This window comes from Vanacampus margaritifer, chromosome 8, assembly GCF_051991255.1.
Source record: "Vanacampus margaritifer isolate UIUO_Vmar chromosome 8, RoL_Vmar_1.0, whole genome shotgun sequence".
Lineage (NCBI taxonomy): Eukaryota > Metazoa > Chordata > Actinopteri > Syngnathiformes > Syngnathidae > Vanacampus > Vanacampus margaritifer.
In genome coordinates, this window is record NC_135439.1 from 7,186,886 (window position 1) to 7,202,102 (window position 15,217).

Genomic DNA, 15,217 nt, shown 5'->3' on the forward strand with positions numbered 1-15,217 from the left:
TATCATAGGCTGCAAACATTAAACAAAACAAAACTTTCTGTTTAGATACACAAATAATTTGCGACTACTTGATCAGTTTGTAGCACAGTTTGTAGCACACTTTGAGGTTTGCACTTGAATATTTGTTTCCCTTTGATTCATGGCTGCTTAAAATGAACAAAATACCAGACTTTGAGAGGGCAGGAATGTCCCCCAAGGGATTGAGTTTAATTCCCATATAAGCAACACTTTAAAATGCAAATGAACAACATTTGTTAACCAAGAGCAATGGATGTGTTTTTAATGTAAAAGTAAGCCAGTAAACAAGTCCAGGCACCGACCTTTCTCTCTCTTTCCCCACTTTGGACTGCCAGGGATCGAATGATGCTGCTCAAACTAGAACAAGATATCCTGGAGTTCATTAATGACGACAAGTAAGTTACTTTCTTTTGAGCGACTCTTGCATGGCTTTCTATGCACACAGTTTGTGAGTTAATACGGGCCTGCTTTTAACTGACAGTATCTCGAAAGATGTCGCTTATCAGGTAGTCAAATTTCCGACACCGATTCTTCATGGAGGCGAGATGACACTATTTGTGGCGTTATGAAAATAGCGTTATTCCATTAAGTCGAAGTCCTCACTCAACTTATGTGGTTTTTGTTCCTCATAGTAACCAGTACAAGAAGTTTCCTCAGATGACATCATATCACCGCATGCTGCTGCACCGTGTGGCCGCCTACTTTGGAATGGATCACAACGTGGATCAGACGGGCAAGGCGGTCATCATCAACAAGACGGGCAACACGCGCATGTGAGCGTCCGTTCAGAACTTCAGCCAAGACCGTTAGACTTTTTTTCTGTAGCACTACATAGCTAAACTTGCTATATGATCTTGTAGCCCCGAGCAAAGGTTCTCGGAACACATCAAGGATGAGCGCAACATGGACTTCCAGAAGAAATTCATTCTTAAGAGAGATGACGCCAGTATGGACAAGGATGATAATCAGGTAGGATTCCAACCTTAGTTTACTGAATATAGTTTTTTTGTTGACTACTTTTCTCATTTTGTCTCATAAATTTTCCCTTAATTACTCTAATCGGAGGCTTCTCCCTCTTGCCAACATTAGATCCGCGTGCCACTGCAGGACGGCCGGCGTAGCAAATCCATTGAGGAGCGAGAGGAAGAATATCAGCGGGTACGAGACCGGATCTTTGCCCGAGAAGTAAGTTTTGGATCTTTTGGAGGTTTTAATAAAGCAAGCACAGAGGAGCTTCTATACATGTGAGATCTTTAAAAAAGGCGTCATTCATTTGCTTTATTTTAAATAGTATCTAAAAGCTTTAAAATTATTTTAGTTTTGGGCATTAGTAAAAGTGGCCTCTGTAACTTAACTGCAAATGAACGTGGATTATTCAGACAAATAGTAGCGGGAAAGGCGGTTAGAGGACCAAACCTTTACGGGCAACTGGCTGAAACTTGTAGTGTGCATGACTCAGTTCTGTCAATGTGTTTAGAAATATAACATTGTGCCCTTTAACCCATTAAGGACGACAGCGCGTGACCGCGCTTCTACCTTTAAAGCCGGGACAAGCGGATATGTCATTTTGTTATGTTTTGACCAATTCTTGGTCTCTTAGACGATAAAATTAATCAGAATATGCACGTGAGGGTGACGTGGGTCTCGTAGCATGGAATTTTATTCAAGCGTTTATGGTTGATGCAGATTTGCGGTAGTTATGAAAAAAATGACAGGACGGCTTTGTAACGGAATGGACAACGTATAATTACCACTCGATTCCCCGAGGTTATTACAACTGCGCTTCAGTGTTGAAGATAAATATATGAGTTATATACCCGCAGATGCGACATTTGTTTATTGATTTTTAAAAATATGTATATTGAAGGTTTATAATAATAAACTTAGGGTTGTGTGAACGCCACAGGTGTAAGCTTTGAAAAGCTTTCGAAAATTATGTTTCTATGTGCTTCAGGGGCTGAGATATCAATTATTTTTTTTAATATTGTTGAACTTCCAGGAAAACTTCAGGTTTTCGAGGGTAACTCAAAAGGTCACCCTTTGGTTTTAGAGGCATGTTTTGCCAGTCGCTTTGAGCCTTAATGGGTTAAAAGAGTTTTGAAGCTGTTGCATTGATGTAAAATATGACGGTACCTCAGAGTGAATGAAGCCTTTCATAATGTGCAGGTGTCCTTTTTTTTACAGTCTTCTCAGAATGGATACATCAACGACAACAGGTAAGATAGTGTCGCCACTTGTTCTTTCTTTTTTGTGATTGTCAGTCATAAAAAGAAGAATTAATTAATCACTAAATGTCATTAGTGTAACCAAGTTCAAATTCTTTAGTTAGTTGTCTAGTTCTAGTTAACATTTCTCAGGCTGGATTTATATACTACATTGATTAAGTGACACAATGAATTTTTTTTCAAGTAGCACAGTTTGGATATGTGTCAAAAAGCACGTCATTGATTAAAGCCTCTTCCAAATGTGGATAAAAACCCGATCCCTACCGGATAGCTGGCAATGCGGGTGTCACGTAAATGTGCAAATCAGATTTACCCAGTCAAAGTAATATCATATATCACACTATAGTGACATATAAGGCGACCCCCAAAAAATCAGGACATTATTTCAAATTCACAAGACATAAAATGCACAAACAAAAAATTGATTATGATTCAGTTATTGGTTTGGTCCGTAAAATGTCAATAAATAGGCAAACATTTTGATCATTGCTTTCCAAGATAATTCAGATGTTTGCAAATATCTTATTTTGATTAAACACATAAATAGGCAATCTGCTTTAATGGAAGACTGCAGAAATCTGATAATATTGACCTGTTGAGAGGATGAAATTGTGAAGTCCAAATCCTCTAATAGGTTGTCATTAATAGATGATCTAAATTGTTTTTGATTAGTTTATTGTTGCATTTGAAATCACTTGACTAATCCCTCCCTGCTTGAGTCTCTGGTCAAACCCTGCCAGTGATGTGATTTATAAAAGTTGACAAAGAGAAAGGGGAAGCCTGAGCTTTCAACAGTTAAGAATGTTGCCCTGTGTGCATTTTTCCCTTCCCCTCCTCGTCCTTTTCAAGATCTAAAGTGCTGCACTGTGATGACCTCCCCAACCCTTTCCCCCTCGCTGTCAACTGCAGTCTTGTAATGCCAGCATTTTCTCCCAATATTAACCCCAACAGACTTTCCACCGAGGGCTACTGCTCTAGCTCTCAAAAGAGGAGGCAGATCTTTAGGTATTGGGGTGCTGTTGCGCTTGTACTTGTGTGTTGCCATGCCCATACTTGAGAGTTGATTAGTGATGACAGTGGTGACTTGTGTATTTTTATTTTTTTATTTTTTTTGGTATCTCTGCTTGGCATAGTCCGTTGACTGATGGCTATTTCACTCTCTACTGCACCGTGGGGCTCCCTGTGGCCCATGCATGGCTGCTTTGTGGTTTCACTCAGAACTGACTGATGTACTATACCCCTCTGGACCTTCCATCCACCGCCACCATTGTATAAAGTTTTCACATTGCCTCCTCAGCGACATGTTTGTTTGTGGTTGGCCTATTCGTGTAGTTTTTGTTAGCATGTCACATGTTGCCAATAGTAATAAGATGTAATGGAGCCAACATAAGGAGATAGTCGATCTGGAAAAAAAATGTGATGATTCCAAAGTCAATTTATTGTATATACTCAATTTATTTAATTATTATAATAATTATTATAATATAATATATATATATAATATAATAATTATTTTATTTTATAGTCAATTTATACTCCACTCTTATCGATACCTTGTCTCAAATAATCCCAGGGCTCAAAATCAAATTTTTAAACCCCTCAGGATCAAACACACGCATGGTAACTGTAATTACCTTTCCTATCACACATTTCCTCATTAACGCTGGTGTTCACGCACTTAAAGAGACTTACTGTTGCTAACTAAATCGGCAGCATGTAAAGAAACTCTCTTACTGACTTGAATATGAAAGATGTTCTCATCACTATACTGAGATAGTTTGTCACTGGGAAATAAATGTTGATGTTACATATATTTTCCTTTTATTTTGCTTTGAGAGAGGTTTTAATTGTCAGTTATTTGTGTGTGACAAAAAAGATATTGCTTACAAAATATATTAAAGCACCACCCTTAATAGTCGCTTGACCATCCCTGCAGAATACAAGATGAACGTTATTAACCCTAGAAGAAGCCACCATTCTTCCCACAAAAGGGAAAACTTCAGGTTTTCAATAAATAACCCATCCATCCATTCAGTCATTCATCATTTATTTATTTTCTTTAAACCTTCTCTTCACGAGGGTCGCAGGTGAGCTGGAACTTATCCCAGTGGACTTTGGCCAAGAGAAGCAGGGCCTGGATTGGTCACTAGCCAATCAAAGGGGAACCTGTAGAGTAGACAATCAACTATTCACACTCACATTCACACCTATGGATAATTTAGAGTTGTCATGCATGTTTTTTGGAATACATGTGGAGAAAACCTGTAGTCCAAATTCGAACCCAAACCTCAGAACTATGAGGCAGTCTCTTTAACCATTAATTCACCACATGCTCAAAGTCCACCCAAGCTTACCTTATGCGTAAATAGGAGTACATATCTGAATTGACCTCATAATGCCAAAGTAAGAATCTGCCGTCCTTTGAACAGCTCAATGGCTCTCCAGCTTTCCCTTTTTTTTAGCCTGAAGATGTGTTACAACATTTGTTTATTGGTGGTGGAGTCCAGCCATAGGCTTGTCACAAACTGATAATTGACTCAATGTATGGACTTGCTCACCCTCTGTGCTGTAGCATAACAATGTATGGCATGCGTGTTTAGATTAGACTGAAAATGACTTGAATGCCCGTGTGTGTGTGTGTGTGTGTGTGTTGGAGAATAGATAACCATGTGATTACCTTCTCCTATGGCTCATCCTTCATTTCATCTCCATCTGTAAACATGTGCACATCAGCCATTATAGAAAATAGCATCCTAGCTTAAAATAGTTTGTGCAGAAAGAGAGAAGGAGAATGAGGGAGGACCCAAAATAGATCCTGCATTAATTACAGTGGATGAGATATATTTTCATCCGCCACTACACAGCTCGCTACGCGGATATACATCACTCTTGAGAAGGACTCGCACAGCCTTTTTCCCCCCCAGTAAGCTGCTAGGCCTTTTTCCTGCACCCGCTCCTCATCTTTTATCCATCGGTACCATCGTAATCTCACCTGCACTGTGATGGAGGGCTTTCCCACAGTGGCGCTTCCCCTTAGTGTGATCAGTGGTTTTCTCGACAGCTGCCCTTATCCAGGGTGACAGCATCACAACACCAAACCACAAAAGGCCAACCGGCGTGTGTATACGGCAGCATAGTGTTATGAGCAGTAGTAGTGGGGAACCAGTTGTAGCTGCCAATTATTTTGTTGATGATGATGATGATGATGGTGTGTGTGTGTCTGAATGTTTTATATGTTTTGTATTCAGTAGTCAGTTTATGTACATGTTGTGTTGTCTGCAATACAACACTGTTTAAAATGCATGTGCTGTTTTCCTTTTACAGTGGAACCTCCAAAGTCAAACAAAGTTCATTCCGATATGCAGATGGAAGTTTTCCTTTGAGATTAATTAAGTGCAATTATTTGTTCTTGAGTCAACAAACTGCCCCATCAATAAACCCTGATTAACTGCACAGGCAGGAATTTAAGTACACTATTAAATATCATATAACAGGGATGTGATTTTTCCGCTAATTTGCGGAATTCCGCTTTTTTTATCTCCCCCCCAAAAAAAAAATTTTCGATTTTTTTATTTTATTTATTTATTTATTTATTTATTTTTAAGTAGTTCATTGTGTATGCACATGACTCCGACAGATAACATCTTCTGCTATAACAAAGACATTTGTGGTATGCTCTAATATGAGTTACTTTTCATTTGGTCATGATACAATTATTTGTTCATGAAATTTGAACTCTTCAACATTATTTATGTGTTAACTTAGTAATCACATTAGTTAGATATGATGATATTCTCAGTGATAGTTTTTAAAAGCAAAGGCAGTCCAATGTTTTTGAATGTGACTGATTTTGAGTTGACTAAAACTGCCATTTTATATGGGATAGTTCAATATACATTGAAAATTTATGCTGTTGTTTTGTCTATTTCTTTGTCATGTGAGTGCATTGAAAGTACTTAAAAACACGGAAAACCCATGAGCTCCGGGGGGCCCCCAGACCCCCGGCTAAATTTTCAGATAATTTCACATTGGTCAAATCACATCCCTGATATAAGTATATGTATATGATAATAAGAATTTGACTTGTCTAATAATTCAAATGTTGGAAGCAAAGCACTGACTTCCTAATTAGCAATCATTGTTTCGCATCTCAGTCCTCAAGTCCAAGCCAGACCTGGGGGGGATGGGGAGCACGGAAGTTGGCGTATCTGGTTGAGTGGATTGCTTGTTTACAACTGTTGAACTGTCAGCCAAGATAGCATTTAGCAGCCAACACAACCACCAGCCACTAGATTGACTAGTGATGTTCAAACAAAAGTACAAAAGACCCACGGGGGGGGGGGGGGGGGGTGCAACATTTCGTGTTTGGTCTGAACTAAGCATACCTGGTGATAATGGAGCACTTACTATGATAAGATATTTTTAAAAGCTTCGGATTTTGAGATTCCACTGTATTCATTATCTGTCTGCATCATGTTCAATTCATTATGTGGCTGTTTCCTTCCGTCTTGGATTGTTTGTGGAAGTGTCATCTCATCCTCCATCACTGTCAAAGAGTCTGGTGTTAGTCTGGAGCGTCTTTTTTTTTTTTTTTCTTTCTATGCATGTGTTCTTCTGGTTTGTTTGTTTGCGTGTGTGTTCGCGTGGCTCAAGAGAGATTTGTGGTTGAATGTCTTTTCAAATCAAAATTCTTGTCAAGTGGCTCATTGCCTGATTTGTATTTTGCATCTGTGTTGAGTCCTCACCCCGAAAACTCATACGGTCACAGTACTGATGTACTTGTTTACGACTTGACTGGACCTCCGTGCTCTTACCTGCCTTTCATCCTGTTTGTTTTCCCGCAACTCTGACTTGAAAACTCTCAACTTAATTTTCTGTTTACATCTTCCTCGTTCCTGGCTCTGTATTTAACCCTTTTTTTTTTTAATCCTCTTTTTTTTTTTCCATCCCATCCCTCCTTTTGCGTCTCCTCTCAGAGGTAACCGCGATAGCTCCAGCCGGGCGTCCAGCAGTCGTCAGAGCAGCACGGACAGCGACATGAAATGCTTGGAGCCGCGGCCCTGGAGCAGCACCGACTCGGACAGCTCCAACCGCACGCTGCGGCCTCCCGTCACCAAGGCCAGCAGCTTCTCTGGCATCTCCATCCTGACCCGCGGGGACAGCCTCGGCAGCAACAAAGGCTCGCAGGGAAGCTGCAAAGGCTCTCGCTCCGGTAAGTGTAGAACATTTAGCACAACTGTAAACCGAATGGAGGTTTTCCCAAAAATTTCTTTGATTTGCTTGTCTTGTTCAATCATCTGAATATCAAGAAAATTGCCATTTGATTTATTAGTAGTACTGTTCTGTTTAAAAACTAGCATTAACACAATGATAAGCAATTTCTGGGGAATAATATAATGTGACGTTGGTGATTAATGAGGTTCTCAGACAGAACATTATTAGGTAAGGGACAAGAAGTCTAACTGCCTCATGCCCCAGCTAGCCACATAATTATATCTTTTCATGGGAGCACATTGAAGAAATGACACTTTGACACAATGAAAAGTAGTCGGTGTACAGCTTATATAACTGTGTAAGTTTATTATTCTCTCAAAATAACTAAATTTAAAAAAATACTGACAGTAACATTTAGACTAATAGCTGTAGGATATAAAGCTCAAAAACCTTTTAAGTAAGTTAGCATTGCAGTCACTTCACTGTATTATCCCCGCAGTTTTCCAATAAACTGATACTCACTTTAAAATGATAATAGAGACATGATTTTTTTTCTCATTACACTGTACATGCTCACAAATGTGCAAAAGTGTCCTTGATGTACTTTTTTGCATCACTAGGCCTGCCCCTAGTCAGTCCTGATGTGTGTCCCCCACCTGTAGCCTCCCAGTCCAGCCGTAGCCTGCTCCCCTGCCCAACTCAGCAGCCGCAGCCCCAGGCCCTGACTCAGACCGCCCTCCTGCCGACCCCGCAGCAACACCCCATGGGCAACCACATCATCGCTCAGGTGAGACTCAACACAAATTTGACACGAGTTCTTGTAATTCGCTGCCATTTGTACTGTGCAAAGGGTTTTGGAGATTTTCAAGATCGTAATCATTCAGTAACAAATGTTTTTCCATAACAATCCATCTTATCATTAACAACTTTTCTCCAGTGATCTGACCCACGTATCCAATGTCTTCATGTATCTTTATTTCCTTCTGTCTTCTGCCTGCTTCTGACACCTTTTTTCTCTCTCGATGTGCTCTTCCTCTCTTCTTCTGTTGGTGCGTGTATGCATGTATGTGTGTGCGCGTGTATAGCCCGTAGCATCTCTGCAGCCCTCTCAGCCTGTCTCCTACTCCAGCCCCTCCTGCCCCCAGGTTCTCCTGCCAGTTTCTCCTCCCCAGCAGTACACAATGGTACTTGCCCAATTTGTGCCGTCATCACTATTTGTTCGACTGACACATTCAGACAACAATCAACTAACTGCTATATTCATCTACACACTCTCACCTTCTACTCTTACTAAAAAAATACTGGTATTAACCTATCTTTGCTACAAAAAAAAATCATTCAAATAGTACAATGTTTATTGCTCCTTATGTCACATGTGGGGAGAGAATACTTAAAAACAAAAATTATTCTTTTGTATGTTAATTGATAAATGTGTACTTGTATTTAAGAGACAAACTCTTATTACTGATTCCCATTCAAATTTTAAATTGATATTTAAGTGAAATAATTAAACAGAACAGTACATAAAAGTATTATGAGAAAAATTCACATGATTTAATGTAATATTTCTTTGTTTTTTCCTAGGGAGAAGAACTGGCACCGCAGTTCAGCCAAATGACGCTAAGCCGCCAGGGCTCCAGCGAGAACCCCGAGCCGCCCCCCTTGTACCAGGCTCCTCCAACTGTCCTATCTCAGCACCCCCCTCCTCAAACCAGCTACATCATGGCGACCACCGGCCAACCCATGCCTCCTCCGTCTGGCTATCAGCCTGCCACGGCACATCCCCACCCTCCGCCTCCCCCGCCTCCTCCGTCTCAGACCGTCATGCAGGCGCCGCCCCCACAAGGCTACATGCAGGCACCTCCTCCCCAGCAGGTAAGTCACTCATCATAGATAGAACATACATTACTTAAAAAAAGGTGAAGTTAATTTTACCTCCTCCAAACCGTTGATTGCACATGTTAATCTGTTGAGCCATGTCATTACTTTTTACCTAATGTTGCTTTTCAACAAGGAGCTGATTGGCAAACTGGTTTCATGAATTACAGGATTTTTCGGAATAGTCAAATGTTTTTGTTAATTTGGTTGATCCTGCGACTTGTACACAGATGCGACTTGTATACGTATATTAAAATTAGAGTTTAGGTCAAATAAGTCCTCTACAGTGCAGTAATTTCTGGACTACAAGCCGCTACTTTTTTCACTTGCATTCGACCCTGCAGCTAATACAAAAGTGCGGCTTATCCATCAGATCATAAGGGGGCGCAATATAAAGGAAGCACAAGAGCGTCAGGCAGAGCAAAAAAAAATCAAGTGAGCCCAAATACAGTAGGAGAGAGAGAAAGAGAGCGAGAAAATTTGCGCTCTCGTTATGGAAAAGAAAGTAGCGGGAACCACCTGTGCGGTAACATTAAAACACCTGCGGCTTACAGTCGGGTGCGGCTTATATGTGTAACAAACTCGAGTATACCCCAAATTTAGCTAGCGTGGCTTATAGTCAGATGCGCCTTATAGTCCAGAAATGAAAATGAAAATGTGCACTTCTATGTGTACGCACCTTTTGCGTTTTGTTCCGTTACTGTCCCGAATGCAAACTAAGCTATGAACCTAAAACTAACGTACTTAGGCCAAACCTGCAAGGACCCACATTTAGACTAATATACTAAAATCACAGAAAGCCATTACTGTATTTAATTCAGTGAATGCCAACAAGGGGAAACATTGGTTAATGTTACCTTCTGCCACCAAGTAGAAGAACTTTGAATTGTTCTGCCTGGCACTCGATGTCACTGGCATAGATAAACGAAGATTTGTAATTTGAAGTAAAAAGAATTGTCTGACCAAGCAAGTGTGAAATTGGATAATTTTCCTTTGACACACCTTATCTCGGGGAACTCAAATGTGCTGCAGCACTGTAGTTGCAAATCACTGCCCAATCGTTTTTTTGATTTGGAATATCACGGTAATATCCGCCAGTCACATTTTTCCCATTGTAGCAGCGGTGGTGATGACTTCTCTTACGTCATTCCTAATGTTCGCTCCCCCAGTAAAGCTTTTTTTTTTTTTTTTTTTTTTTGCTGCAGCTCAAATCCATAAAGTTGTAATTGCACTCTATTCGATGCGAGCTGTCTAAACAAGCCATTAAACGTGCGACAGCGGGCGTAATGGGAAGTGTTAGGTAAAAGCATAGGTTAATTCTGGAGCAGTAGGCTCTCACTCACTCTTTGCCAATAGTGCCGCATCCAGGTGAAAAGTAATGCAGTGTCTGTAATAATCCTAAAGCTTTTATTACAAAATGTACCACACACAAACGAGCAGTTTCCCTTCTTACTGACACAGAGCTTTGCCCTGTGTTGTTCAACGTGTGGGCAGTCCCCAGTGTAACAGGAGTGGAGGTATTGGCAGGTGCACCCTCAGAAAAGGCTGCATGTTTTCGTGCAGAAAGAACAGATCGATCCCCTTTCACAGTCTCGTTCCCCTCTGCATTCCTGCTGGTGTCTGATTTTGAAATTGTATATGCCACTTTTAGCCTCGTTGTATAAGACGCAAGTCAAACTGCAACATTTGCTAAATCCTATTGATTTGTATCCTGGACAGGTTCATTTGACTATTACAACATAAAGATACGTGTTATTCAAAGCGTCGAGGTTATGAACATCATGTAATGAACTACGAGATTTTGTGCAGCAGTGTAAGAATACATTACTGCCGTACTTAGTTAAAAAAAATAATAATAATTCTTTGAAGTTTATGTCCTAAAAGTGTTTTTCTTAAAAAAAAAAAAAAAAAAGTGATTTAAGGCTGCAACGATTAATCAAATAATTCCAGCACAAAACAAGGTCAAAGCAAAATGTCTTTGTTTGGAATCATTTTCAAACTTACCAAGGAAAATAAAGTGTAGTGCGTACCAATGCTAACCTCTTCAAGGTTCCCTTTGCAGATATCAGAACTACTAAGTTTACATAGCTTGTATATATGACTGCAAAGTGTCTATGTTCATTTTTGTTTTTTTGTCTTCAGATACAAGTTTCATATTACCCCCCTGGTCAATATCCCAGTTCAGGCCAGCAGTACCGTGTGGCCCAGCCCATATCCCACCAGGTGTCTTACCCTGCTCAGCGCACGCAGCCCATGCCTCAACCTGCACAGCAGTCAGGTCTGTATATTATTTCAACACTTACCTAACCCTAACCCTAAAATCCATAGAATGCTTGCTTGTGTATACTTTTTTTTTTTTTTTTTGATACCTTTGCCCTTAATCACACTCGCCTTATATCACTAGTTGGTTTCATTTCTATTTTGCAGAGGTAGTTTATGTGTTTGATAGAAATTATTGACAAATGATGATCTGCCAGATCCATGTGGATTTTGGTCAATGCGGCCTTGATTCACGGTCATTGTCTTGTTTGATATTTGGCTGAGAGAAAATGGGACACTCGTCTCATAGGCTTCCAATCACCCTTCTTTAACCCATTAAGGCCGGGAGCGCATTACCACGTTTCTACCATTAAAGCCGGGAGCGCTCTAGCGCTCTTCTACCTTTCAAAGCGCTTAAAGAGAGCGGATACGTCATTTTGTGGCGACGTGGACCTCGTAGCATGTCATGGAATTGTATTCTATTATTCATGGCTGACGCAGATTCGCGGGAGTTATGAAATAAATGACGCGATTGACGACGGCGCGGGAGGACTTCGAATCAGTTTAACCAGTCGACAGTGACATATTGTTAAGAAATATATTCAGGGATGTGATTTTTTCACTAATTCGCGGAATTCCGCTTTTTTTTTATCTCCCCCCCAAAAAAAAAAAATTCGATTTTTATTTTTTATTTTTTTTTTGTAGTAGTAGTAGTTCATTGTGTATGCACATGACTCCGACAGATAACATCTTCTGCTATAACAAAGACATTTGTGGTATGCTCTAATATGAGTTACTTTTCATTTGGTCATGATCCAATTATTTGTTCATGAAATTTGAACTCTTCAACATTATTTATGTGTTAACTTAGTAATCACATTAGTTAGATATGATGATATTCTCAGTGATAGTTTTTAAAAGCAAAGGCAGTCCAATGTTTTTGAATGTGACTGATTTTGAGTTGACTAAAACTGCCATTTTATATGGGATAGTTCAATATACATTGAAAATTTATGCTGTTGTTTTGTCTATTTCTTTGTCATGTGAGTGCATTGAAAGTACTGAAAAACACGGAAAACCCATGAGCTCCGGGGGGCTTCTACCTAGCTGGGTGCCAGCGGCCCCCAGACCCCCGGCTAAATTTTCAGATAATTTCACTTTGGTCAAATCACATCCCTGTGTTGCGTTTCCAAGAAGAGTTCAGGTTTTCGGGTGGGACTTGACTCTAAAATCACCCGTTTAGAGGCATGTTTTGGCAGGCCTTAACGGGTTAAGCCAGTCATTCTTTAAACAAATGTAGTTTGGGGAATACACGCACCTTTTTTCTGTGTGTGTCTGTGCTTGATATCTTCGCCCGACAATCATGTCTGGTGTCGTGCCGAGACTAACCTGTTAGAGCAGCAAGATGCCACAAGACACCCAAATTGGAGGAAAATACAAAGATGGAAGTGTAGTTCGAGAAAAAACAGAAGATGCTAAACCGCTAATATTTCAGCTCCAAGATCTTCTTGTTGTTTTTATTGTGTTGAATGACATGTTATATATATATGGACACGTTATAACTCCCAACACTACCTGTTCCTTTACTGAACAAGAGATCTACGTGGTATTTAATTTTTTTTTCTTCTCTCTCTTTGAAATTCTTGTTTGCTGTTCCCAGGTCTGCAGACCATGATGCCCAGCCAGCAGCCCAGCTATCAAAGCATGATGGGGGTGCAGCAGCCGCAAAACCCTGCCCTGCTCAACTCGCAGAGAGCTGGCATCGGAAGTCAAATGCAAAGTATCATGGTGCAGTACCCGCAGATGCCATCCTATCAGGTACCATTGTTAACGGTCACAATATGAATGTATGAAACGGCTTCAAATGTGTGATGGCCACGTAACCAAACGGCAGCAACAGCAAATCCACCGATGCTTGCTTTATGAGATCCTGATGTGTCGTTTAGGTGCCAGTGGGTAACGAGAGTCAGCAGGTGGTGCAGCAGCAGTACCAGCAGCAGGTGATGGTGCCTGTCAGCCAGTCGGTCCAGGGCCCCATGCCTGTTTACTACAGTGTTATCACGCCCACACAACAGAACAGCACAAGGTACAAATTCACTTGTGTGGGCATCTGTTTGTGAAGGCAAATACAAATCCTGAGAAGTTTCCATGTAGGTTGTGGCTATTGCCCCCTGCTGGGCAAAAATACAATTACACCATTCCAAAATAGTACAGCTGGTCGTCAAAGTAACAAATTATCTGCATTAAATACCCTTAATTAGACAAATTAAGTGTTTGTTTTTTTTATCTGGCAGTGCAATAACCATAAAGGGAAGTTCTTATTGGTTTCCCTGAAATACTGAAATACTAAAATGCATTCATCACATCGTTTCACTTGTGTTGATATATATATAATAATCCTAAAGTTGTTGGAGTTGTGTTATGTAATGGTGTGATGTGATCTACTGCACTTGAATGATGTCATATGTCAAACACAGCACAGAATGTTCATTTGGATTCTGGAAGTATTTGGACAAATTTGATTAATGTTTTTGGTTGTGCTTTATGTAACATAACAATCATTATTTCTAACAATAGGATGAAAGTCATTGATGTTTTACAATTGTGACTATATGAAAGATTTTTCACAATATGATAATTTCTTTTTTCACAGCCCATCAGTAGGCTACCTGCAGCCCGCCAGCTCTGAACAGTATCAAATCACACCATCACCGTCCCCCTGCAACCCACAACAGTTACAGCAGCAATATTCAGGTGAGACGACCGCAACAATCTAACATTGTTGCCCTTTTTGGTTATTGAACACGGGTGACCATCACTTTGTGGATGTCTCGACCAATTTGTCCTTATTTACCCAGTACTGTGGTTGATATCAGGGGTTACATAAAATCCAGGTGAAGGTTTACCTGGGGAAAGTTCAGACAGGGATCAAAGGGGGTCTACTGTTAGCCAATAGATAATATTTAAAGACTTTTTGGAAAACCTGAAAAAACACAAGTGACTTTTGCACTCATTTGGCTGTGAATGAATGTGGATCAAAATAGCATGGACTTTTATCAGTCACGTTTGAACGTATCGGATGCATTGTTGTCTTAGCCCATGAGAACAATGTCATATACTGTATATGTATAATATAAATATTTACAACATTGATAATTTATTGAACATGTGTCTGTGTCATCAGGAGTCCCGCCTCCTGGTCCCGGAGTCATGGTAATGCAGCTCAGCGTCCCTAATGGACCACAGCCCTCCCAGAATCCTCCACTGGTCCAGTGGAACCCATGCAAGTACTACAGCATCGAGCCAAGACCCAGCAAGCCGGGAGAGCTCTACAAAGCTGACAACACTCCACAGGTTTCGACAAGTCAAGTGAAGCTCTCGCACGTCTCGCGGTCATTCTCATCTTGTGTATGTTCTCCTGTTTGTATGCAGGCCAGCACCCAACTGACGAGTCCGCTGACCTCTCCAACTCAGTCTCCCACCCCGTCTCCCTCCGGCAGCGTCAGCAGCGTCTGTCCAGGCCTGGGACCATTACCCCTCATTCCCCAGTTTCCACGTCCAGGTGGGACGGCTCCAGGTGAGCAGGATGGTCCAAGGTTCAATGTTCAGCACTGCACTAACAC

General features: G+C 40.7%; 1 protein-coding gene across 11 annotated transcripts in view; it reads left to right on the top strand.

Moving 5' to 3' along the window:
- The window catches only part of r3hdm2 (R3H domain containing 2), a 48,262-nt gene that overhangs the window by 30,157 nt on the left and 2,888 nt on the right, over positions 1-15,217 (top strand). For 4 of the 11 annotated variants that reach the window (XM_077572399.1, XM_077572400.1, XM_077572398.1 and 1 more), the window contains 16 exons: positions 354-413; positions 651-791; positions 879-987; positions 1,108-1,203; positions 2,185-2,234; positions 3,195-3,248; positions 7,220-7,455; positions 8,078-8,244; positions 8,543-8,641; positions 9,042-9,332; positions 11,478-11,613; positions 13,255-13,412; positions 13,541-13,680; positions 14,248-14,348; positions 14,779-14,948; positions 15,027-15,171. In XM_077572399.1, coding sequence (XP_077428525.1) covers positions 354-413; positions 651-791; positions 879-987; positions 1,108-1,203; positions 2,185-2,234; positions 3,195-3,248; positions 7,220-7,455; positions 8,078-8,244; positions 8,543-8,641; positions 9,042-9,332; positions 11,478-11,613; positions 13,255-13,412; positions 13,541-13,680; positions 14,248-14,348; positions 14,779-14,948; positions 15,027-15,171 — 2,153 coding nt within the window. The remainder of the gene's footprint in view (positions 1-353; positions 414-650; positions 792-878; positions 988-1,107; positions 1,204-2,184; positions 2,235-3,194; positions 3,249-7,219; positions 7,456-8,077; positions 8,245-8,542; positions 8,642-9,041; positions 9,333-11,477; positions 11,614-13,254; positions 13,413-13,540; positions 13,681-14,247; positions 14,349-14,778; positions 14,949-15,026; positions 15,172-15,217) is intronic. The other 7 variants (XM_077572402.1, XM_077572406.1, XM_077572403.1 and 4 more) reach the window with 7 other exon arrangements.